The sequence below is a fragment of the Lissotriton helveticus genome, chromosome 9 (assembly GCF_964261635.1).
Source record: "Lissotriton helveticus chromosome 9, aLisHel1.1, whole genome shotgun sequence".
Classification (NCBI taxonomy): domain Eukaryota; kingdom Metazoa; phylum Chordata; class Amphibia; order Caudata; family Salamandridae; genus Lissotriton; species Lissotriton helveticus.
The window spans coordinates 1,072,886,802-1,072,913,482 of NC_136070.1; the positions used below are offsets into that span (position 1 = coordinate 1,072,886,802).

General features: G+C 47.2%; 1 protein-coding gene across 1 annotated transcript in view; it reads right to left on the reverse strand.

Annotated features, from left to right (window-relative positions):
- The window catches only part of NUP210 (nucleoporin 210), a 524,741-nt gene that overhangs the window by 300,662 nt on the left and 197,398 nt on the right, over window positions 1–26,681 (reverse strand). The window contains exon 12 of the mRNA XM_078661451.1: window positions 1,345–1,500. Coding sequence (XP_078517577.1) covers window positions 1,345–1,500 — 156 coding nt within the window. The remainder of the gene's footprint in view (window positions 1–1,344; window positions 1,501–26,681) is intronic.

Consider the following 26,681-nt stretch of genomic DNA (forward strand, 5'->3'; position numbering starts at 1 on the left):
CAAGCCCTGACATTTTGGACAAAGGGCATTTGAGCCCCACAGAAGGCCAGTTGGCCTGGGGTCAGCTTTATGGTGTTGATAAGGGGCAGGCCCCTAAGATGATGTATGCACCTGGGGAGTGTCACTAAGGTGCCCTCCTAAATGTGAGTTATTGCATAATGTGTTTATGCTTATGATGCCTATTGCATAATGTGATTTTGCTTATGAGTTTTATGCCTACTGTGATGCAGACATAATGCGTTCATGTTGTTAGATAGAATGTGGAGGTCATTATTGTACCAGTAGTAACTGGTTGCGTTTTATTTCTACTACTTGTGCTTGGGATGGTCCTGACAGTGGCCTGATTGGCCCCGTCATGTATATAATCCCCTGTGAATATTGCCTATTGTCAATTGGTAGAGTATATATGTGTGATTATGATTCTAATGTGTTTTGGATAATACAATGGCTATTTTTATATAACCTTGTGTGGAGTTTCTTTTATGGTGTGCCTAGTGTGTTGCTGCTGCGTGTGTGTGTTGCGCAAACCCTTTACACATTGCCTCTGGAATAAGCCTGTTTACTCGTGCCAAGCTACCAAGGGGGTAAGCAGGGGTTATCTTCAGCGTGTAACTCCCTAGCCCTGACTAGAGTGGTGGTTTCTGCCTGTATTAGGCGCATGCCATAGCCAACTAGAAATCCCATTTCTAACACATGACAAATGGAGAACCACTGTATCTGACCACATCTACTGTAGGTGACCAAATGTACGTGCAGCATGCTGCAGAACAGTCAGTGGATTTGTGTCAAGGTGTGGAAAAAGACCTGAGATTTGAAACCTCATTGCCTGCCATAAGATAATTTTACTAAGACACACTAAAGATGGTCATGCTGTCTTGATTCTCTGCTCCATGTCCATCATCCTATAAAAAAGCCATCTCCTTTTCTTGTCATCCAAGCTTGTGCGTAGGCTACTGTACTCACATTGATCTTGGAATTTCATTCTTTTTGTTCGCATCAGAATGGTTGTTACACATTTAATGTGCCATGGAACGATTTCCTACTAGGAGAACTTTAAAAGTCATCAGGCAAATTTACACGAAATCCAAAATAAACTTTCTTAAATTAAATGTATGCCCAGAAGCAATTTACAAAGGGTATTGATAATACAGAATTTCAATTGCAAGTAATGGCACTGTTATTTGTAGCAATGCTAGAACTGCACAGAACAAATTGAAAGGAAATATATTCTAAATTAATGCTTCTAAAAAGCAAAACAAAATTATATCTATTTCATGGATTATTTTAAATAAATGCTCAGCACTTTCCAGCAAGGACAGTTAAACAACAGATGGTCACACTCACCTTCATTTCTCCGTAATGTAGAGGATTTTGAACATCATGTGCCTGTATGACACTTAAACCAACATCATTCGCAGTAGTCATAACACCTTTCACATTAACCGTAGCCACTGCTTGATTAGCCGATGACCAACTAAAGTTCCCACTTCCACCGTGGGCCTAAAGGATAAAAATAACAACTGGTAAAACCCCAAGGCTTAAAATGCATTAATATTAAAAGTAACAAAGCAGCGAAGACGCCTTTAATTGAGGAATAAAATGTGTCCATGGTGTCCAGTTCCATTGCTTAAAGCATAGGTCTGGGTTTGTTTTCTGTAACCTCTATTACGCACCAAGAAATCTGGTAAAAGGTCACTATTTCCCACAATAAAAAGCAGAAACAATTTCCTCAATATTGCACCAAAAGCCTGATCATGTCATCAATGTATTACTAAATATACAATTGCTAATGTTTTGGGAATCACAGCCGTATCATGTCATCAATGTATTACTAAATATACAATCGCAAATTTTTGGTAATGACAGGTGTTCTTTTAATCCACTGAGAAATCAGAAACTAAAATTAGACAAGTAACCAGAAATGGAGAAGCCAATATGCCTGGACTTCGATAACTAGCAAGAAAGGATTTTTTTAATGTTTTATTGCAAGCATATTCCACAAGAAAAGAAAGAATGCTACAGTCTCAACCTGGAAGTCTTCAATAAAAATGTGAAACTTAAAAATCAAATAATAATCGCATGTTGTTTCAACAGAACGTTGCAGTTACAGGTTCTTCCTAGAAGGTATACCTCGAAGTATATGGGTTTGGAAAGTAGAACTAAAATAGTTCATGACTCCAAACAAAAACCCGTGTTACATATATTTTTGTCTATTATTATTCTTTCTGTTATCATGGCATTCCTTCATGGTTGTGCTCTTACATTTTAGTTTGAAGTAAAAGAGAGGATTTGAGCCGGCAAGGGTGGAAGAGAAAAGTAGAGAATGAAAGGGTGGATCAAGAGAGAAAACAGGAAGGGGAGAAGTAGGCCAAGTGGGAAATTGGACCACGAAGTGTAGATAAATGAAAAGAAAGGCAGAGAAGATAGGAAGTAAGCCAATATAGAAAAAGCCATGGAGATCAGAGAGGAGGAAATAAAAGCTGAAAAGTCACAAGCAGATACGAAATATAGAAAAGGACAAAGAGGAGAATGAACAGGAAATAAAAGCTGAAAAGATAGAAAACACAAAAAAGACCAAAAGAAGGCAGACCAAAAGGCGCCAAATAGGAGAAAGGGTGAAAGGGAATGCAAGAGAGATGAGCTATGGCAAACCCTAGATGTCTGGCCTTGACAGGTTGATAAAATGTTTTTATTTTCCTGCAAGCGCCTGTCTCCAAAATAAAGAGAAGGAACACAAATACATGCCACCTAAACATGGTAGTCCTATGATTGCAATAAAAATGCAAATACAAAATAAACTGCAAATACTTTTAATATAATGGTACAAGTACTTTATAGCAGGCAGTTCTGCCTACAGTACAAATGGAAACAGTTTAGTTTAATGCACATCACAGAAAACAACTATTCTTATTAGTGTAAAGAAGGTACGATTGTCTTTGAATTAAGGTAATCTGAAGACATAGATAGGACACATGGACCACACAAAAAATCCTAAAACGATAAAGAATGGACATGAAAAAAAACATTAGCAAAGAAAGTGCTGTCCCCTCAGCCCTGGCACTGAAGTTTACTTCTTATTTTAGGCGGATGCGCACGTCATCAAGCAAAATGCCATTATTCTCTGTGCAAGAGAACCCATAGATAAAGTGAGTTGACCACTGGTGCATGCTGTGGCGAGTCGAAGCAAAATGTGAATGACAGTTTGGCAGACCAATGGATGAAGAGGGCTGACACAATGCCCCTCTTTGCAAGTGCATTTATTTTTGTACTACATTCGGCTGCAAAAAAGCTGGCTTCAGGCCAGGTGCAAAATAGGTATTAAGCAAAATATTACTCTGACCCACATGAACTGTGGTACATAGTAATCTCAATCTTTATATTATGCCTCTTTGTGGGGTTTGTGTATCACCTTTGTCTGATTGGGAACTCCATAGTTATGCAAGTCTCCTTGAAAAGAAATTATTCACTTTTTGACAATAACTCTTCCCTGTGAAACGGTGTGACCAGTGAAGCAAAGCTGATGTAACATCCATGTTTTATAAATCTATCCTATGAGCTGTGGTAAGGTAGCAGTAGGCCTGGTGTGTGAACTCGGCTTGCAGAGTTTTTCGCACTTCGCTCCCTGCAGAGTTTTCAGAGTTTTTTCCTTGCTTGCGCTCACCAATGGTAAGTTGTCAAGCGCGGAAAATCCAACGCGAGACCACTTCACAACGAGATTTACCAACGCGGGCAGTAATGGATGGTTGTTACCACTCATGTAGAGAAACCTTCTGCTCACGTTGAGGAAGCGCCGCTCAAGTAGAACTTCTACTAGAGCAGCAGAAAGAAGCAGCGCCCTCTTGCGCAGCGCATGATGCAGTTAGCGCTGATTTTACAGTGTGGGACAAATACCCAGCACTAACAATCAGTGAGAAAGGCATGAGGTAACACACTCTACCGCTAGAGGAACTCCGCATAGCTTGGCAGTTGTTTTGTCAGTTCGCAGAGCTCCGTGAAACTCCCAGAACTTCGCCTACATAGGAGGTGCCTTGGTAAAAGCATGCCTTCTTACAGAAAGAGGATTTCATCTTCTCTGTTGTAGTGGTCAACTTTTATAATGATAACAGAAGATGGTATTTAAAGATCGATCACTTTTCTACATTTGGCACCTTATCTTATAATTTACTAGTCAGTCATACTAAGAAAGACTAAGAAAAACACACGTGGTTTCCATTTATAACCCCGGGTGCGAACTACATAACTAAGGAAAGTACACCAAAATTACAGTAAAAACGACAACTTCAACTTTGAAAAACAGGTAAGCATACTGTGTACCATAAAGATGGAAAGCAGAATACATTTTTCAATCAGAAATTATCTAGGACATGAGGGATATATAAACCACCACAAAGGGTAGACTTGCTTTGTATCTAAATAGATGGTAGATGTATGCATATATAAAGAATAGAAAGATTACAAAATAAAAAAAAACTTTAATTCTGGAAAGATAACGGTCTTCTATAGCAGAACACACTCCTGCTTCTGAGCTGAACCCAGCACTTTCAGTTGTACAATGTTATAATAGTTTGTCCAAACAGGGGCAGATACAAGTGGTTAACAAACAAGAACAGGTCAGTAGCCCCAAATCAATGTTGTGAAATCAGCACTATAAACAGTACACTGTTTATAACTACTGTCAACAAAAGTCTAAACGTGAACTTTAGGAGAAATAGATTTAATATCTACAAAATATATATTAGCTGTTGGAACCTAAATATGTCAGGTCACCTAGGGTAGCCTGGCCTAGGGTAAGACAAAATCACTAGAGGCACATGTGTAAAGGTTGCAGACCACCCAGCAGTAATTCAATGCAATAACACGCAAAAATGACACTACACCAAAATTTGTGTAAAAATACGAGCTTGTTTATAAAAATATTCTCTGCTCTCTTGTCTTCAGATATCACAGTTCAGTACATTACATTTATCCATGAAATTATGAAGATTTTCAAAGTTGCCAAATTATGTCATTAATCAGCATTAACAGCACATTACATTAGTCTCCAAACTTTGCTAGACTCGACTCCTCTGAAGGGTTTTATACCTTTACCCCCTCTCCACCTTTTACTCCAGAAGAATGGGCTAGCCTCACTCACTTTAGTTTCTCTAAGCAAGGGGAGGTTGGAATATAGTTATTTAATCACAAAACGGGGAACATCCTACATTCAAAGTTAAGTTTCAGAAGATCCTTTCAAGAAACTAGATGGGCATTACCCAGTACTAGCCCAATCCTAATATAGCCAACCGGAAGTCTTTGCTCCTTTAAGAGAGACGCTAAAGCCTCCAAGTTCCCCCTCACGACCTCTCCTTACTTTGTTTTATGTTGGGCCCACCGGCCGGTGTCTCCGTTTGCTGGGGGGAAAAAGACAAAAGGACCCAGACTCCTCCGGCCGGAGTTGCGGCCCCTCGTCCCTCCTCCTCGTTAGCGCGGAGTCAGGGAAAGAGGACACACCAGTCGCACCTCTCCGCTTGAAGTGCGCTCTCCTTTGGAAACCGGGCCGCCCCGCTCCCTCTCTTCTCAGAGAAGCAGGGGCCCGCCTTGATGTAGCTCCCAGCGCTTAAGCGGGAAGCCCGGTGCTTGGCGGCTGCTCTCCGAAGATCTCCTCACCGGCTGCTGACAGGATTTCCCCCGCGAGGACGCAATCGCGCATGCGCGGGGAGTAAGCGGATCAGCCAACAGAGTCTGCTCCGCAGCGGCCTGCTCGGTCCTAGGCCCCTCCTGTGATGGATCACCAGTTCAACTTGGAATATGCGCAGTGGCGCCGGGCACTATACCGCTAGTCCCCTTTTTCTCTTTCTTAAAGCAGCGCTGTCACGGAAGCGCGATCAGTGCCCCAGGGGTCCCGCTCACGGCGGAATCAGGGAAGACGGCTCAGCCCCAATAACCCTGTCACCCCACTCTTTCTCCTCACGAGTAGGGAGGTTTGCTCACACGCTGCAGGACCAAACACCGGTAAGGGGGTCTCGGCGTCACGCAGGGCAGGAACCTGCTTCACACCATGGAGAGAGGGGGTTAGAGGTGGAATCCCTCACATTTGGGCCCCCAGATCTCCAGTTACAGCAGTAATCCACTAACCCTCCATACTGGACAGGAACAGGTGCACAGGAGAACTCCTTGTTTGGTTCCCACAGCAGGGATCTCCACAGCTCCACAATCCCCTAGGATTGACCCCTTCACCTAACTTGGGCACCTCCCTGACCAGGGTCAGCAGGACGAAACTAACTCGGCTAGGACAACAGGAATGGGGGGCGGGGAACCCAGACAGAGGGCAACCCTTGTAGAGCAGTCCACCCTTAAGGACCCTACCCCTTCCAGACCTCAGCCTTCACTCTAGCTGTTCCTCACTGGCAAGAGAAAATGGTTGCCGAGCATTCCGCCTTTTATAGGCTGACCCTCAGAGGTCCAGAAGGGACCAGAAGGTTCTGTAATGCCCTATTCTATCCAATGGGACAGGTTCTAGGTATGTCAGTTATGTCAGTTGGTAGCCACCATTTTGTGACTCCAAAGAAATTCCTGTCAGGAAAGGCCTCTAGGCCTGAGGTGAAAAACTATAAGGGCGAAAGAGCACCTATCCCCTAGACCAACACCTTGAAAAATCTAGTGGACACAAAAATGAATAAGGTTATGAGGGGCAAAAAGGGAACAAAATAAATAATAAATTGGAGGGACTACGCAAAGGGTCAGACAGGTCTAACACGCGTCCCCCCCAGCTGAAAGTGGGGAGAGCTACCCAACCCCTTGGGAGTCCTCATCACTAAGGCGGAAATACCTGGAGAGACCGTCTGCATTGGCGTGGTCCACTCCAGGCCGATGTTCCACCCGGAAGTCCATTCCCTGTAGGGAGATGGACCATCTCAGCAACTTGGGATTCTCCCCCTTCATCTGCATTAGCCAACGAAGGGGTCGGTGGTCAGTCTGAACCAGGAAGTGTGAGCCAAACAGGTATGGCCGCAGCTTCTTCAGAGCCCACACCACCGCAAAAGCTTCCCTTTCAATGGCACTCCACTTCTGTTCCCGGGGAAGCAGTCTCCTAGATAGGAAGGCTACAGGCTGATCCAGGCCCTCTTCATTCAGTTGCGATAACACTGCCCCAATGCCATGTTCTGATGCATCTGTCTGGACAATGAACTCCTTGGAGAAGACTGGGGCCCTCAGGACCGGTGCTGCACACATTGCCTGCTTCAACTTTTCAAAGGCTTGCTGACAAGCCTCCGTCCAAACTACCCGTCGAGGTTGTTTCTTTGAGGTGAGCTCTGTGAGGGGCGCTACAATAGTGCCATAACCCTTCACAAAGCGACGGTAGTAGCCTGTGAGACCCAGGAAAGCTCGGACCTCAGTCTGTGTCTTGGGGGGTTCCCAGGCCATGATTGCCTCAATCTTTGCCTGCAGGGGCTGCACTGTCCTCCTACCCACCAAGTGTCCAAGGTACACAACCGACCCCTGCCCAATCTGACATTTGCTGGCCTTGATTGTCAATCCAGCTTGTTTCAGGGCCTGGAGAACTGCTTGCAAATGGTCCTCCCAACTGCTACTGAAGACAGCAATGTCATCCAGATAGGCAGCGGAGAAACCCTCCATTCCGGAGAGGACCTGATTCACCAGCCGCTGAAAAGTGGCAGGGGCGTTTTTGAGCCCAAAGGGCATCACACAAAATTGGAAGTGTCCCTCAGGCGTGGAGAAGGCTGACCTTTCCTTTGCTCCATCTGTCAAGGAGATCTGCCAGTACCCTGAAGTGAGGTCAAAGGTACTTAGGTATTGGGCAGCTCCTAGCCGGTCAATTAACTCATCCGCCCTAGGGATCGGATGGGCATCAGTTTTTGTAACTGAGTTCAGTCCCCGGTAAGCCACACAGAACCTCAATTCTGGCGTGGTGCCTGGTGGAGCGGCTTTTGGCACTAGCACCACCGGACTGGACCAAGGGCTGTTGGAAGGTTCTATCACTCCTAGCTCTAGCATCTTGGCAACCTCTCCATGGATGCTAGCCTTCACCTTGTCGGACAGCCGGTAGGTCTTTGACTTCACTGGTGGGCTGTCCCCTGTGTCCACATCATGGGTACACAGGTGAGTCCTTCCCGGGACAAGGGAGAACAACGTAGGGTACTGCTCCAGTATCTGGCGACAGTCTTCCCGCTGTTCAGGAGTTAGGGTGGGAGAGAGAATCACTCCCTCCACTGACCCATCCTTTTCTCGAGACGAGAACAAGTCTGGGAGAGGTTCACTTTCCGCTTCCTCTCCCCCATCAGTCACCATCATTAAGATGACCTCGGGCCTCATGGTGGGGTTTGAGTCGGTTGGCATGAAGCACCCGTAGGGGCTGTCGTGGGGTCTTAAGGTCCACCAGGTATGTGGCCTTACCCTTCTTCTCCAACACCTCAAAGGGGCCTGTCCAGCGATCCTGGAGGGCACTAAGCTCTCCAGGCTCCATCACCCACACTTGTTGGCCAGGCTCCAATTCCACCTGGTGAGCATTGTGGTCATACCACTCTTTCATGACTGCCTGGCTGGCCTCCAAGTTGTCAGAAGCTTGCTTCCACAACTTCGCCATTTGGCTCCTGAAGGCCAGCATGTAGCTCACCACATCCTGGGGGGGTTTCCTGGGAGACTTTTCCCAACCATCCTTCACCAGGCTGAGAGGACCGCGTACAGGGTGCCCATACAGAAGTTCGAAGGGGCTGAAGCCCACTCCCTTCTGTGGCACTTCCCTGTAGGAGAATAGCAAACAGGGTAGGAGGACGTCCCATTTCCTCCGCAGACTTTCAGGCAGACTTCTGATCATGCCCTTCAAGGTCTTGTTGAACCTCTCGACCAGTCCATTGGACTGGGGGTGATAGGGAGTGGTGAACCGGTAGGTCACTCCACACTCCTTCCACATTGCCCGCATGTATGCTGACATAAAGTTGGTCCCCCTGTCGGACACAACTTCCTTGGGGAATCCCACTCGGGTAAAGATCCCCATCAGGGCCCTAGCCACCACAGGTGCAGTGACAGTCCTCAGAGGAATTGCCTCTGGGTACCGTGTGGCATGATCCACCAGAACCAGGATAAACCTGTGACCAGCTGTTGTTGGTGGATCCAATGGCCCTACAATGTCGATGCCCACCCTTTCAAAGGGGGTGCTAACGACTGGAAGTGATTCCAGGGGAGCTTTCAGCTTCACCCCTGTTTTCCCACTGGCCTGGCAGGATACACATGTCCGACAGTAAGTGTTGGACACCACTTTCATATGAGGCCAGTAAAAGTCGGGGACAAGCCGAGCAAAGGTCTTGTCCTGACCTAAGTGTCCTGCCAAGGGTATTGCATGAGCCAATTCCAGCAGAAAGGCTCGGTATTGTTGCGGGACTACCAAGGCCCTTGATGAACCAGGTAAGGGTACCTTGGGTTCACTGTAGAGGAGTTCATCCTCCCAGTAAATATGGTAGTGTCCCGTAACATCACCTGCTGCCTGGGCTTCAGCCTGTCGCCTCAGTCCCTCCAGGGTAGGGCACTCCCTCTGCCCCTTACAGAATTCCTCTCTAGTAGGCCCCCCCTCCACATGCCACTCAGCAGGGATGGGTAGGTCCTCCAGAGAGACTACTTCCCCCTCCACGGACTCCTGGTCCACCACCGCAGGTGGCCGATCTGTCACATGGGGTGTGGAAGTCGAAGCAGGCTCTTCCTGCCTTCGGGTCTGTCCCTTTTTGGCAGCGGGTTGGGCCTTGGTTCCAGGCTCCAACCCAAGCGAACTCCCTCTCCGGGCAGTCGCAGACCTTGTGCTCACACAGGCCCAGTCAGGTGTACCCGGCATCGCAGAGTGCGTCCGGTATTCCACCTCTCTCCAAGCGTTGTGCTCCATATCATTCCCCAGCAGACAATCAACTGGCACGGCAGGGCTTACGGCAACTCGAAGTGAACCTGCAACCCCTTCCCACTCAAAGGGAACCTCAGCCACGGGATAGTGGCCCATTCTGCCGTCAGCCATTGCGGCGGGGTGGAGTACATTGGGAATCACCTGCTCTGGAGACACCAGTTGACTTCTCACCATAGTCATACTGGCTCCTGTATCTCTCAGAGCCTCCCCTCTCTGGCCATTGATGGTGATCCATTGCCCATACTTAACAGTATTTGGGGGCACCTGGATCTTAGGAACCATCTCCCGTTCCCCCAGGGACACTAAGGTGACACCCGCCCACTCACCCCCCTTATCTAAGGGCAACTCCTCCCCGAGCGCTACACTAGCTACTCCCGGTGGTTTTCCTCCGGTGGGAGGGGGTGGTCTCTTTGGGCATCTGACATCTCCCTTATAATGTCCAACACCACCACACTCGAAGCAGTGGAGAACCCTTGGCTGCTGGCTTTGGCCAGGATTAGGGTTCCTGGGCGGGTTTGCCTTAGGGGTGAAACCTGTTCCCTTTCCCTGGAAATTGTTTTGGGGACCTTTAGGGAACTCCGGCTTTTTATCTCCCCCCTCCTTCTTCTGAGGGGCGCCCTGTCCGGCCTTTTGGGAATCCCCTCCAGTCCCCTTTGAGGATACCCGGGTACTTGCCCAGATGTCCGCCGCCTCTGCAAGCTTCCGGGGATTGGTCAGCTTGCTGTCCACCAGGTGTTGGCGCAGCTCGGGAAAGCATTTCACGAGGAGGTGCTCTTTCAAAAATAGATCATACAACCCCTCATAATCCTTCACCTCACTGCCCTTGACCCAGCCCTCTAATGCCTTTCTTGCATAATCAAGGAAGTCCACCCAGTTCTGGGTGCTTAACTTGTGGCTCCCCCTGAACTTCTGGCGATACCTTTCCGGGGTAAGCCCAAACTTCCTGACCAATGCTAGCTTCATGGTGGGGTAGTTGGTCTGCTCCTCTGATTCCAAGGCCAGCAAGGTGTCCCGACCAGTAGGAGGCATGTACTTATACAACCCACCCCCCCAGTGCTTCTCCTGGATCCCATGGGCTCTTAAGGAGACCTCATAGGCTGCCAGCCACTTGGCTATGTCATCCCCCTGACTATAGCTGGAAATTATATCCTTAGGCAGGTAGGGTCTGGACTCCCTGGTTGGTTCTCTGGTTTCGCTGCCACCATTTGGAGTTGGAAAGGGTCCCCGTTGCAGGGCCTGGAGTTCTAACTCTTTTAGTTTGAATTCATGAGCCATTCTCCGCTCTTCCTTCTCCTGTTCTAACCTCCTCTTCTCCCTCCTTTCTTCCAACTCCATTTTTGCTATGTCCCACCTTAACAGTCTATCCTCTCTCCTGTCAGCTAACTCGGTTTCTGACAACCCTCTCGATGACACACTGCTGCCCTCCCGTGAGGTTGCCTTGGGGCTGATTGACATCTCACCCACCCCCGGGGGACATTCCGCAGTCCTATCAATGACAGTACCTCTGTCCGATTCCTCCTCTTCCACCGTTCCCTCCTCATTGCGCGCTTCCACCCAAGCCCTCAAACTGGTCTGGAGTTCCCCCTTCTTGGCACCACGCTTAAAGAACACTCCCAATTGTTGACAGAAATCTTTTAGCTGGGCCAATGAATAAGTGTCCAGTTTTTCCAGTGCAAATTCCATTTTGCAAAAGGCAACACAAGGTTAAGCACACAAAAAGAATAGAGTGGCAAGGGCAACCTGAAGCTACCTCCACCCCACCACCAGGAACAAATTTGGAAAAACAAAAGTAAAAATTAGGAGGGCCGCTAGGAGAAAACTCCAGGTGTAGGCTAGTGGATTACACTAAATTACTACAGAGTAGTTGCAACCACAGTCAAGATCCCACCGCTAGACACCAACATGTTGGAACCTAAATATGTCAGGTCACCTAGGGTAGCCTGGCCTAGGGTAAGACAAAATCACTAGAGGCACATGTGTAAAGGTTGCAGACCACCCAGCAGTAATTCAATGCAATAACACGCAAAAATGACACTACACCAAAATTTGTGTAAAAATACGAGCTTGTTTATAAAAATATTCTCTGCTCTCTTGTCTTCAGATATCACAGTTCAGTACATTACATTTATCCATGAAATTATGAAGTTGCCAAATTATGTCATTAATCAGCATTAACAGCACATTACATTAGTCTCCAAACTTTGCTAGACTTGACTCCTCTGAAGGGTTTTATACCTTTACCCCCTCTCCACCTTTTACTCCAGAAGAATGGGCTAGCCTCACTCACTTTAGTTTCTCTAAGCAAGGGGAGGTTGGAATATAGTTATTTAATCACAAAACGGGGAACATCCTACATTCAAAGTTAAGTTTCAGAATATCCTTTCAAGAAACTAGATGGGCATTACCCAGTACTAGCCCAATCCTAATATAGCCAACCGGAAGTCTTCGCTCCTTTAAGAGAGACGCTAAAGCCTCCAAGTTCCCCCTCACGACCTCTCCTTACTTTGTTTTATGTTGGGCCCACCGGCCGGTGTCTCCGTTTGCTGGGGGGGAAAAAGACAAAAGGACCCAGACTCCTCCGGCCGAAGTTGCGGCCCCTCGTCCCTCCTCCTCGTTAGCGCGGAGTCAGGGAAAGAGGACACACCAGTCGCACCTCTCCGCTTGAAGTGCGCTCTCCTTTGGAAACCGGGCCGCCCCGCTCCCTCTCTTCTCAGAGAAGCAGGGGCCCGCCTTGATGTAGCTCCCAGCGCTTAAGCGGGAAGCCCGGTGCTTGGCGGCTGCTCTCCGAAGATCTCCTCACCGGCTGCTGACAGGATTTCCCCCGCGAGGACGCAATCGCGCATGCGCGGGGAGTAAGCGGATCAGCCAACAGAGTCTGCTCCGCAGCGGCCTGCTCGGTCCTAGGCCCCTCCTGTGATGGATCACCAGTTCAACTTGGAATATGCGCAGTGGCGCCGGGCACTATACCGCTAGTCCCCTTTTTCTCTTTCTTAAAGCAGCGCTGTCACGGAAGCGCGATCAGCGCCCCAGGGGTCCCGCTCACGGCGGAATCAGGGAAGACGGCTCAGCCCCAATAACCCTGTCACCCCACTCTTTCTCCTCACGAGTGGGGAGGTTTGCTCACACGCTGCAGGACCAAACACCGGTAAGGGGGTCTCGGCGTCACGCAGGGCAGGAACCTGCTTCACACCATGGAGAGAGGGGGTTAGAGGTGGAATCCCTCACATTTGGGCCCCCAGATCTCCAGTTACAGCAGTAATCCACTAACCCTCCATACTGGACAGGAACAGGTGCACAGGAGAACTCCTTGTTTGGTTCCCACAGCAGGGATCTCCACAGCTCCACAATCCACTGGGATTGACCCCTTCACCTAACTTGGGCACCTCCCTGACCAGGGTCAGCAGGACGAAACTAACTCGGCTAGGACAACAGAAATGGGGGGTGGGGAACCCAGACAGAGGGCAACCCTTGTAGAGCAGTCCACCCTTAAGGACCCTACCCCTTCCAGACCTCAGCCTTCACTCTAGCTGTTCCTCACTGGCAAGACAAAATAGTTGCCCAGCATTCCGCCTTTTATAGGCTGACCCTCAGAGGTCCAGAAGGGACCAGAAGGTTCTGGAATCCCCTATTCTATCCTATGGGACAGGTTCTAGGTATGTCAGTTATGTCAGTTGGTAGCCACCATTTTGTGACTCCAAAGAAATTCCTGTCAGGAAAGGCCTCTAGGCCTGAGGTGAAAAACTATAAGGGCGAAAGAGCACCTATCCCCTAGACCAACACCTTGAAAAATCTAGTGGACAAAAAAATGAATAAGGTTATGAGGGGCAAAAAGGGAACAAAATAAATAATAAATTGGAGGGACTACGCAAAGGGCCAGACAGGTCTAACATTAGCCCTCTGATTTTAATAGTAAACTGGCAATATGTGGGACTTGCACTAAAGATAGTCAAACAAATTGCAAGCAACGCTACATAGTTTGGCCATCGCAAGCTAACATGTTGTCACAAGAGGATTGGTATTTAACAGACGGGAAGAGAAACTGGGGCCTGGGAGATCCTTCACAGTAACCAGCAGGTCACTCAAACTAAGCATCGTTTTCACATTGGCTATAGGACCGGATGCACAATGGGTCTGGTCACAGCACAATTATTTTGCATTGTGCTGCAACTAGACTAACCATTTACAGTGTGAGTGATTCTAAAATTCCCAGCAGCACAAGTGAATATTTGCAATGAGATGCAAACTGACCCCCCCCCCCCTTCAATGTTAAGGGGCATGAAGAACAAGTTACTTACCTTCGGTAACAATATATCTGTAACAGACATATATTAGTTATAGAACCCCTACCTTAGAATTACCCCCAGGCGTCAGACTGGATCCAGAGAATTTTTTTTCGTAGCAGCACCCCTGCGCGTCGGTAGGTGGTGCTGGGCGACTCCAGGTTCGTCATCGGCGTCGTGTTCGCCGGGATGATGTCGCGGTATCTACTTAGATGCCATTCTCACGCACTGATGTCAGTTTTTTACACGACATTCCACGTCAGAAGCGCAGAGCCATGCAAGACACTGACCACTGGTGCACAAAACTATGGCCCTGAAAGGAAGTCCCTTACCCTAGAAGTCAGTTCACAGAACGGGGAGGATGGCTGGGCAGTAAGGAATCTATAACTAATATAGGTCTCTTACAGATATATCGTTACCGAAGGTAAGTAACTTGTTCATCTGAAAGAGACTATTAGTTAAAGATCCCTTACCTTAGAATAGATACCCCAGCAATACCAGCTAGGGAGGAGGGTCTGCGAACCAAGTTCACACCAGAAAGTCCTGGAGAACTAAACGGCCAAAGAAGCCGTCTCTCCAGTCTTGGCTGTCCAGGCAGTAGTGTTTTCTAAACGTGTGCAGGGATGCCCACGTGGCTGCCGGACAGATGTCACCAAGGGGGACTCCACGTCCTGAAGCAGTAGTGGCTGCCGTCACCCTGGTAGAATGAGCGCGCAGTCCTACTGGAGGTTCCTTCATTGCCAAGGAATAACTAATTTTGATGCAAAAGAACAACCCACCGAGAGATTGTCCGTTTTTGCACGGCCTGACCTTTCTTGGCGCCCACATAGCCAAGAAAGAGCTGGTCATCCACCCGGAATTGTTTTGTGCAATCCAGATAGAAAGAAAGCGCACGTTTTGGATCCAGATGGTGGAGTCTGTCTTCCTCATTTGAAGGATGCGGGGTGGGGGGGGGGGGTGTACAAGGTGATGGTCTGTCCAATGTGGAAAGAGGTAACCACCTTGGGGAGAAAAGAAAGTCGAGTTCGAAGGACAACCTTGTCCGGATGAACAGCAAGAAAAGGAAGCTTGGAAGACCGAGCCTGAAGCTCATTCACCCCGCAAGCAGAGGTTACAGCAACCAAAAAAGCTGTTTTAAGGTCAAGAGTCTAAGAGGACAATTATGCAGTGGCTCGAAAGGAGTGCACATAAGGTAAGATTCATGTCCCACTAGTGAATTACGAAAGGAATAGGAGGAAAGAAGTGTGTAATGCCCTTAAGAAATCTATTTACAATATTGGACTTGAAAAGAGAAAGCTAATCAGGGAGCCGAAGAAAGGCTGAAATGGCCGAAATATAGCCCTTAAGGATACCCAGAGCAGAGCCCTGCTGGGCCATGGAAAGGAGGAACAAAATAACCTCAGAAAAAGGAGCAGAGAGGGGATCTACAGGCGTATACCGTTTTGGTGGAGGGACGCCTGGCTGCCAAGATAACATTACAGACTTCGGAAGGAAGGTTGAAAGCTGGCAACTGTCGGCGCTCAATCTCCACGCAAGGAGGTGGGATTTTGACAGGTTCGGGTGGAGGACTGTCCCCTGTCGCTGCGACAGAAGATCCTCCCGAAGAGGCAGTGTGGTCCGAGGATCGATGGCCATGTTCAAGATCTCGGGATACCAAACTCTAAGGGCCCAATCCGGAATCACAAGAATGACTTGGGCTTGGTCGAGCTTGATCTTCTTCAGCACTCTAGGCAGAAGTGGTATAGGCGGAAAGGCATATATAAGACCGAAACTCCACTCGCGACGAAAAGCTAGTGCTGCCTTGGAAATTCCAATGCGCAGAACTGCGGACATTGCACATTCTCTTCGGTGGCAAAAAGATCTAACCAAGGCTCTCCCCACTGCTGAAAGAGACCTTGCACCACCTCAGAGTGAAGACGCCATTCATAATCCATCATGCGGCTGAGGCTGAGTTCATCCACCCTGGCGTTCAGGGAATCTGCCAGGTGTTGAACCACCAGAGCCATGCCCTGATGTTCCAGCCATGTCCAAAGGTGGAGAACCTCTTGACATAGGGTCAACGACCCCACACGCCCTGTTTGTTGCAGTACCACATGGCAGTGGTGTTGTCCGTTAACACCTGCACTACTCTTCCCCGGGCAGAGGGAAGGAATGCCTTCAGTGCAAGACGAATTGCCCAAAGCTCCAGAAGGTTTATGTGGAGCCCGGACTCCGCCGGAAACAAGAGGCCACTGATCTCCGCCTCTTCCAAGTGTCCACCCCACCCCAAAAGTGATGCATCGGTCACCATTGTGAACTCTGGTTGGGGAAGGGAGAGCAATCTGCTGTTGACCCAATCCTGGTTCATTAGCCACCACTGCAATTGGTTTGCAATGCCCTCCGAGGTCTGGACTCAATCAGAAAGATTCCTCTGATGCTGTGCCCACTGGAACTTCAGGTCCCACTCCAGAGACGACATATGCCACCTGGCATGTTCCACCAGCAGGATGCAAGAGGCCATGAGGCCCAGCAGCCTCAGGGTCATTCTGACCGAAACCTGGGATAGAGGCTGAAAGATCAGAATCATAGCTCGAATATTCCGGACTCACAGTTCGGGAGGATAAGCCCGATACTGCGTGATATCCAGAACCGCTCTGATGAAAAGGAGCTTTTGAGAGGGAATCAGGTGAGACTTCGGCACGTTGATAGTGAACCCCTGCGAATGCAGGAGGTCCACCGTAGTCTGGAGGAGGGAGACAACAGCCTGGGGCAAGCCCGCCTTCAACAGCCAGTCGTCGAGATAGGGTAAGGCAGGAACCCCCAACCTGCGCAGATGAGTTGCAATCACCGCCATCACTTTCGTGAACACCTGAGGGGCGCTGGTAAGGCCATAGGGGACCATGGTAACTGAAAATGCTTGTCACCTACCGTGAACCGTAGGCAACTCCTGTGGGCCGGCAGGACGGGGATGTGGAAATAGGCGTCCTGCAAGTCCAACGCTACCATACAGTCTCCAGGGTCGAGAGCAGACTGAACCTGAGCCAATGTCAACATCTTGAACTTCTCCTTCCAGAGGAAAGGTTAGATGTCCCTGAGATCTAAGATAGGACACAGTCCTTTGTCCTTCTTGGGTACCAGAAAGTAGTGGGAGTCGAAACCACGACCTACTTAGACACAGGGGTGCGTTCGATGGCTCCCTTGGCCGAGAGAGCCGTAACTTCCTGGCGGAGAAGGGCCAAGTGATACTCCGACATGCGATGGAATGTAGATGGCATGGAGGGAGTAGCCCCTTCGGACTATCTTCAAAACCCACCTCTCCGACGTGATGTTCTGCAAGTGGGGGAGGGGATGACGGATCGTGCCGCTCACTGGCAACTGGTGGCCCTGGAGGGTCAGACTAGGAAGGTTTGGAGGCTGCTGCAGAGGGGGTGCTGGTAGACTGGCCCACCCATTGGCCCCCAGACCCACAATGCTGGGTCCCACGTCCCCGGCCACACATAGGCTGCGCAGCTTGGGCACGCCAGTGGCTCTGGGCAGAACGTGGTGGGGATCCCCTCCCGTAGCCACAAATTAGCGAAAAGCAGACTGCGTGGGGCGAGTGGAAGCAAGGCCCAAGGATCTGGCCGTAGCCCGGAATCCTTAAAGCGCTCGAGCGCGTTGTCCGTTTTGTCACCAAACAAGCGACGGCCATCAAAGGGCATGTCCAAAAGAGTCAATTGGATATCGCCCGAAAAGCCAGTAGACCTCAGCCAGGTGTAGAGTCTCAGGGCTACTGATGGTGAAATCATTCTGCCTAGCGAGTCGGCGGTGTCCAACCCACACCTTGTGGTGAACTTTGCTGCATCTCTGCCCTCAGCGACTGCACGGGAGAGTGGTCCGGTCCTACTTCGGTCACTGTGGCAGCACACGAAGACTACGAAGATGAGTGGTGGTGAAAGGGGGGCAGTGAAAGAATCACCAAGCCGTGAGGGAAACGGCACCTTACATCATCCGGGCATACTGCTCCAGCGGGCTCCAGTGTGCGGGGGCAAGCGGCAAGAACTCGGACCCTTGCTGCAACCGCCGAGAGGGCTGAACTACAAGACCCAGGTGCCCCGGCGGTCGCAGCACTCTTCCGTCATTCCAGAGCGCCCGGAGGCGCGGTAAAGCTGAGGAGCGCCGAGCGATCTCTGGGGGCAGTGAAAGAATCACCAAGCCGTGAGGGAAACGGCACCTTACATCATCCGGGCATACTGCTCCAGCGGGCTCCAGTGTGCGGGGGCAAGCGGCAAGAACTCGGACCCTTGCTGCAACCGCCGAGAGGGCTGAACTACAAGACCCAGGTGCCCCGGTGGTCGCAGCTCTCGTCCGTCATTCCAGAGCGCCCGGAGGCGCGGTAAAGCTGAGGAGCGCCGAGCGCTCTCTGGGGGCAGTGAAAGAATCACCAAGCCGTGAGGGAAACGGCACCTTACATCATCCGGGCATACTGCTCCAGCGTGCGGGGGCAAGCGGCAAGAACTCGGACCCTTGCTGCAACTGCCGAGAGGGCTGAACTACAAGACCCAGGTGCCCCGGCGGTCGCAGCTCTCGTCCGTCATTCCAGAGCGCCCGGGGGCGCGGTAAAGCTGAGGAGCACCTCTCGCCTCGCGAGTCGCGCGCGGGAAGCGCCAGGGAGAAGCCCGGGACCAGGGCGGGCCCTCCGTGGACATCAGTGGACGGGCGGGCTACCCCTCTTTCACCTTCTTCACTTCTACTGTGGTGAGTTAAAATCTTGTCTCCATGGAGTTTACGGATATCATAGCGACTCAGGATGACTTTCCTTTTCCCCCACCCACATTTGAGTCACTACTTGAAAACGCCCTCACCTTGGTCACTAATGAAATTGCAGATACGGATAGGAGAATGTCCCTGAGCTGCTCTACTACCTTCATACGGCCAATATCCCCGCAAACAAGTCCCGGATTTCCCCTATCCCCCACAGTTGTAATTTCTGAACCCGTTTCAGGACCAATACCTCCTGAAACTTTGCTGGTGGAGGCCCCCCCCCGCAATAATAAATAATTCCCAGGTGGAGGCTACTGCTATCGGGACTTTGGATGTTAATAATAAGCCGGGTGGGGAAAAACGCAAAAGAGATGCAGCTAAGCCCAGGGCAAACAAAAGAAAACAACCATCAATCCTCAAGAATCAACCCACGCCACAGAGCCTGTGGAATAAACAAAAATCAGCAGGGAAAGATATCATCTGTATAGGTGATAATGGCTCAGCGGATACGGATGACATCTCTACTGCCACCATCAGTAATCCCACTGGGAATCAGAATACGATATGGACACAGACTGTCTCAATGGGAGTACATAATACCATATCGAAACAGAATGGGAACCTTATAGAGACTATAGTCAACACAATTTTTAATCGTTTAGAGAAGCAAATGACAAAACAATTTAATAATGTTTTTAGAAGACTGGATAAATTAGAAAATGTGATAAAAAATGAAGAGGCAAAAAGAAAGGGGACTGCTACCCTGGACCAAATCAGGGGTGAACGACTATTGAAAGAGCTTGAGTTAGTTAGTAATACCTTATCTTGTGGGAAGCCAGATGTCTCGCGTCACAGTCCTAAATTGGCCGCGGACCCCAGTATCTCTGGATCCCAAGTGCCCCTTGCACTATCAACCACCCAATCCATATGTAATAATGTGGGAATTAATAAAGTAGCAATTAATTTATCATCTAAACCCCCGCTCACTCCCTTAAACTCACTCCCACCAGTTATTGTGAATTCTAGTACTGACAACCAGAACAATAGCACCGTTCAGCCAAGTACGGTGTCGGGGCCTACTTCTGTTGACAACAGGGGTGCGGGGCAGTCTGGGCATAGCAGGCCACTTAAACACCAGGGGCCTGCTCTGCATCTACCTCCTGCTGCCTGCCCATTTGTCTTGGTACTAGCAGGTATACCACCATTGAGGGAGGGACAGGGGGAATCATGGGTTCAATTGCATAATAAATGCATTGATTGGTTAACCAAGCATAAAGGTGTTGGGCACGATATCTCTAGAGAAATTCTATCAGCCCGAAGGGTATCATGGGTGGGGCCGTCATTTAAAGACATTGAAGGTAACTGTATAGTCCTCAATTTTAAAAATCCAGGGACAGTATGATTCTTGCTTAATAGAAATAACAACCGCTCTGGCATTTCCACCATTGTAACTTCACTACCTTTAAGCTATTTCTACAGACCACCAGCAAGGCAATTCCATCCAGCCCCCTTTCCCCTTAAAATGCATAATAGGTTTGCACCCCTATCTGAATTGGATATGTTAGATTGACCACCAGTTACCAACTTTGACACTATGAATGTGGATCAACCATCTCAGGCACCCAATTCGGAGCTACTATTGGACATCTCTCCGTCTCCTCTATTCACTATAGCTAGTCAACAATCTGTTAACCCAAGAACTATTATACTGGGCTCTGAATTATCTCTTGTAAGTTGGAATATAGCGGGCCTCAGATCGAAACTAAAAATTAAAGAGTGGACAGATTGGGTCTATGAAAATTGTGACATATTAATGCTACAGGAGACCTGGTGTACAACTATGTCCATATTAGAGGGTTACAGTTGCCATAATTTAATGGCATCTGCTTCATCCATGGGTCGTCCTAGTGGGGGCCTCTCTATTTGGGCTAAAATAAGAACTGGGGTACAAACTAAATTGATCCAGACACATGAAAAATGTTTTATGGCTATAAAATACACTAACAGGTTGAAATTGTGTTTAATTAACTTTTATAATAACGATTTTGTGACCCACCCTAATAACAATTTTCTAATTTTGTTTAATTTTATTGATGAAATTTTAATGGGACAGAAATATGGTTCTTTCGACGGAATTTGCATCGGAGGAGACTTCAACCCCCATATGTACCGTAATAATCCCCCCTGTAGAAGCGGAGAGGAACTGAGGCACCACCTAGCATTTCGTGACTTAGTGAATGCTATGGAAGTCGCTGGCAATGGAGAGAACAATATGTTAACCCCCACCTATATTGGCCAGGGATGTGCTTCCACAATAGATTACATGTTTATTTCCCCTTCACTGGGTGATATTATTCTAAAGGCTGAGGTTACTTGCTCCGCCTATAGCGACCACTACCCAATTAGAGTACATTTAAATAATCCAGGGATTATAAAGGAAGTGATGAGAGTAGATATTGGGGTACAAAATCTGGAAGTATCCACTGACAGGCTAAGAGTGGTATGGAAAGGGGTCGATAATAAAGATATTTTAGCCAGAGTTGTTAACAAACATCCAATACTAATCGAGAACTGCTTGTCTCTTGATAGATCAGGCCCAGAAGTGGTTAGTTCTTTCAGTAATCTCTGTATGGCTATTAAAGGAGAATCTTCGAAACCAGCCCGGGCTATTAAAGACCGTGGCCCTCGCTGGTTTGACTCTTCCTGCTCTAGGGCCAATAAGGAACTGAGGGAGGCCCTAAAAATTAAACCAAGGAATCTGTCACTCGTTAGAGACTTAAGAGCTAGGTATAAAACCACGCTACGTATACGATCTGAGGCCCTAGTGACAGACCACTGGGAATCTCTTACCCGTACTGCGACACTGAAAGACACCACTGGATTTTGGAGAGAGGTCAAGTCCTTAAGATCCCTTGGTTCCAATATCAATGCTATTAATTGTAATATAACAGGAGATGTCTGGGCCGAGTATTTTTCTAAAATTCATGCTGTACCAGGGTCTCCCACAAGCACTGTTCTTCCTGCTATGATTGTTGGTCCCTTGAACATTGAACTATCCGAAGTTGAAGACGCTATAATCGAAAGTGCGAGTAACAAAGCACCTGGGCCAGACGGTCTCTCAATAGATCAAATTAAATCAGAAATTAACTTCTGGGCCCCTTTACTTTGTAATCTGTTCAACAACTTATCCGACAACTCAATCCCAGAATCATGGTCAAACAGTGTTATTGTACCAATATTTAAAAAGGGTGACAGACTGGATCCTGCCTGCTACCGCCCGATATCACTGATTGACAACACACTGAAGGTCCTGGGGAGGGTAATTTTTAACAGGATGAGGAGCTGGGCAGAGGAGAATAATGTTTTACATCAATGCCAACTCGGTTTTAGAAGTCATGTGGGCACAGTTGAACAATGTTTGAATCTGAATTTGATAATGGCGAAGTACACTATTGTAAAAAAATCCCCTTTGTACCTTGGTTTTATGGATTTAAGTTCAGCGTTTGATTTCGTTAATCGTTCTAGTTTGTGGTCACTTTTGCTTAGTTGTGGTCTGGAAGATTCTTTGGTGTATTTCCTTTCTTATTTGCACAGGGACTTAAAGGCCAGAGTACGCATCAACGCTGAGGGAGAAGTTTCGAATGATTTTTTAATTGGCAGGGGTGTCAGACAGGGCTGCGTACTCGCCCCACTGCTTTTTATCTTATATATTAACGGGTTGAGTAGCAGCTTGTGTGCGATAACTAAGGATGTTCCAATTATAAACGGTAACCCAACCCCTGCCCTGCTATACGCGGATGACGCGGTGCTAATGGGCCGTACACCAAATGCCCTGCGAATTTTAATTTCTGGTTTTGTTGTTTTCATGTCAGATCTGGGCCTTAATACTAATTTTAAAAAATCTTTTATTATGAACTGTGGGCCGAAAAAGTATAATATAACCTCAATTAAATCGGGCGATAACATCTTAAAATGCACAAGCACTTTTCCTTATTTGGGACTACTATTCTCTAATACGGGCTCGTGGCAGCCACATGTCGTTTATGGGAGAAATAAAATTGGCAAAGCCATCAATTCAATTCTCTCCCTACGGCAACCCAAACAAGCTGATGTTATCACCCCTCTGCTAAATATTTATCGTACCCGATGTCAACCTACGGGAACTTACGGGGCAGAAGTGTGGGGATACTCTAACTGTGTGCCAATTCAGACCGAGGAAAATAGGCTCTGCAGAAAGATCTTGGGTGGAGTTTTCTGTGCCCCAACATTCATCTGCCACAATGAGCTAAAGCTATTGTATATAGAGGACTTTATTCGATCAAGGCCCGCCCTCTTCTGGCTAAAAATTTGGCTAAATCCGGCTGCCCATTTAACTCGCAGCATAATATCTGACTGCCAACAAAGTGAAAGGTCTAATCTTGTACCATGGTTGTAAGCTGTCGAGAATAGCCTATCTAGTGTGGGCCAGGGCCTCTTGTTTAGCTCCCCAAATACTATTGTCCACGCACATAAGAAAATGGTCAAACATGCACTGTATGCTTTGTACAGGGAGGAGCGGACGAGATCTGAACACTCCAAACACTCAGTTGTAAAATATATTTCCTATGCCGAGCCCGATAATGGTATTTTAGTTACACCACAGAGGTATTTGTTGATCACATTAGGAAGATGGAACAGGAGTCTTCTGTTCAGAGTACGGGATGGAAGTATTGTAAATTTATTAAGCTTTCCCCTTGGCTACAATAAACATCTGGAGCAGCTGGACTGTCCTTGTTCCAAGGGTGGCAAACAAAGCTTGATACATTATTTTTTCTTCTGCGGCTTTTATAAACTGTATACCTCCCAATATCTAATGCCATACTGTCGTAAATATGATTTAAGGGATTTTAATCAGGCAATGAGAATGTTTCAAATGATGCTTTCTGATGAGGTTATATTTGCAGTGAGCTGTTTTCTTAAAGCCAGTGTGCGGTCACGGGCAACTATGGAACTTGACTAATGAACACGTGATTATTTGTACTTTGTCACTTTGCATACTTGCATTATGTATATTCAATTATTGTATATTTTCACACAGACATTTAGTCGTTTGGGCTAAATGGATCTGATTTCTGTGGAAACTATAAAGCAAAATATCCACACACTGTGAATTTTTGTAATATTGCCATTTGCACAAACGATGCTTTGAGATATAATCACTCACTTGTAATTGAAAAAGGCTTTCTTTTTATATAATAACAAAATTAATTTGTTTTTATCAAAATTTTTATGCATTTTAACCTGTGTGTACTTTTATGGATGAATTAATTCCGAATAAAGATCATTTGAATTGAATTGAATTGAGTGGTGGTGATGACTCCGCAACCATTCCTGTGACATCCTTCTTAACTGGGACCTCGAGTGGCGCGGAGCAGACTGCCGGGCCTACAGAGGCTTTCGGGACCATACCCGCAAAGACTTCAGGTTCATGGCCCGACAGTCGGAGCATGACTTCGGGTCGTGGTCGCACTCCAGACACCAGAGGCACACGAGGTGAACTTCCGTAACCAACATCAATTTATGACAGGCATCACAAGCCTTGAAGCCAGTCCGACGTGACATCCCTACGTGCAGCAGTAGTCATCACAACTCGAAAAGAAGTCCACAAAAGTTGAAAAATAGTTAGTCAAAAAGTGACTAAGGGTACTGCTCTCTCTGGATCTGCGCTGGCTGGTGCAGAAAAAGAAAGAACTGATGTCAGCACGTGAGGACGGCGTCTAAGTAGATACCGCAATGTCATCCCAGCGATCACGACGCCGACAACGAACGCGGAGTCAACCAACTCCACCTACTGAAATGCAGGGGTACTGTTGCAAAAAGATTTCTCCGGTTCCAGTCTGACGCCTGGGGTAATTCTAAAGTAAGGAATCTATAACTAATAGTCTCTTTCGGATTTGGCTTGCGTCTTATTGATCATTTATTGGAGCAAATACAACTGCTGGAAAGTAGACCGGAAAAGGTCAGAAGACCTCCTTCAGGGCACTGACATTTGCAAAGAATTGGCATTGCGACCCCAGATTCTGCAAGGCCAGGGTTTGCAATGCGACCAGAAGTAGAACATTGTGAATAGCAAGCAGGTAGCCCCAAAAACAACTGTGTGCTCCTTACAATATCCTTGGACTACATTTGCAGAAATTGAGCTGTCAAATATTGCATTTGCAGCTTAGACTTTGAAAATTGGCACAACTGTACCAATATGGCGCTGTATGAAGTTTTTTTAAATCGGTTCATTTCAGCAAGATGCCATTCTAATTCTAGTAAGGCATATCATTTTCATACACATTAAAAGTGCTCCTTCCATTGTACGAAGGAATCCTTAAAGGAACAATTTGACTGAACCCATCTTGGAAATTGTAAAATATCGTTTTTTTAAGCATTAAAGTGTCTGGCAGACACCACCTCTGAAATATGAAGCAATTACTTATACTGAAAATGATTTTGTCAGTGCCTGCAGTTGTAGCCTTGGCAATCTATGTAATAAAATTAGTGTTGCACATGACTGTCACTAGTTCTATCTAAAAGCATGTCTATATATAAGCCATTTTAGCAAGACTTTATACTAAATGTTTTACGTGGACAACAACATGAATTTCCCTCGACATGCATACCAGTTTTAGAAAATGACAGCACACAAACTTGAAAAACCCACCTTCTTAAAAGGCTGTCAGAATCGCTTTGCTCTGCCGCATGGCAAAATAAATTTTGATGTGCTACTAGACAATGGCTCTGGCTAATCAAAAAGTTGACAAACAGTAATCATTGGATCTGCTTCAGCAAGGACAAGAGGAGAGTTACTGCTTTCCTAGCTGTGATCAAATAGAATAAATCCCAAGACGGTGCCATCTTATTCCTATTAATCACATTTTCATCCTCTGCTTTCAAGTCATTCTGGAGATGTTGGATTTTGCTTCAAAAATACAAGTAATCACTTCATAAATTGTGAATTAAAAGCAATAATATTTTTTTTATATCCACTTTAATACCAACTGGAACTGCTCACCCTGGATACTAAGCTCGGGTCCGCAGCTGAGAAACTCCAAGGCAGGGGCAGTGCTCTCAATCTATCACTTTAGACAAAATATATGAATCGACAGTATCAATCGCTAAAATTAACTTCAATGCCAAAATAACGTGCACAGTAAAGACAAAATTTGTAGTGGGCAATCACAAATAGCCATTATAAGCAAACACTTGAATTAACCTATTATAATGAATTAAGCTAGCTTAAATGATGATGCCATTTTGAATGTTAACTTTACACCTTAGGATCAAGAGGTCGGTTTTCACATTAAAAATCTTGTTTTGCACGAAATCGTGTCCCACAGCAGATGCTGTAATTTTCCAGAAGCCTGCTGTTAGCTAGTGAATAGCCATTTGTTATTTATTATCCTCTCCTCCCAGTGAGGTTCTCATCAGGAGTGGCAGGAAACGTGACTTGTGGGAAAAACGGTCTGAACTACAATACCTGTTCAAAGTATCCAACTAAGGATATAGATATGTAAAATCCATTGTGAAGACATGACAAACTAGGGAGTTTACCAGCTCCCAGAGATAGCTGAAGACTGACTGGTTCACAGGATTAGACAGATATGGAAAAGTAAGATCCATTGTAAAGCTCCCAGAGCTTGCTGAAGTCTGATTGGTTCGCAGGAGTGGGGAATGAAAGAAATGTGGCTATTAATGCTTTGTTTAATTCTATTAACATGGCTTCCTTAGACTAGTTAGGAGACCTTGTTGCAGAACTCATGAAGCAG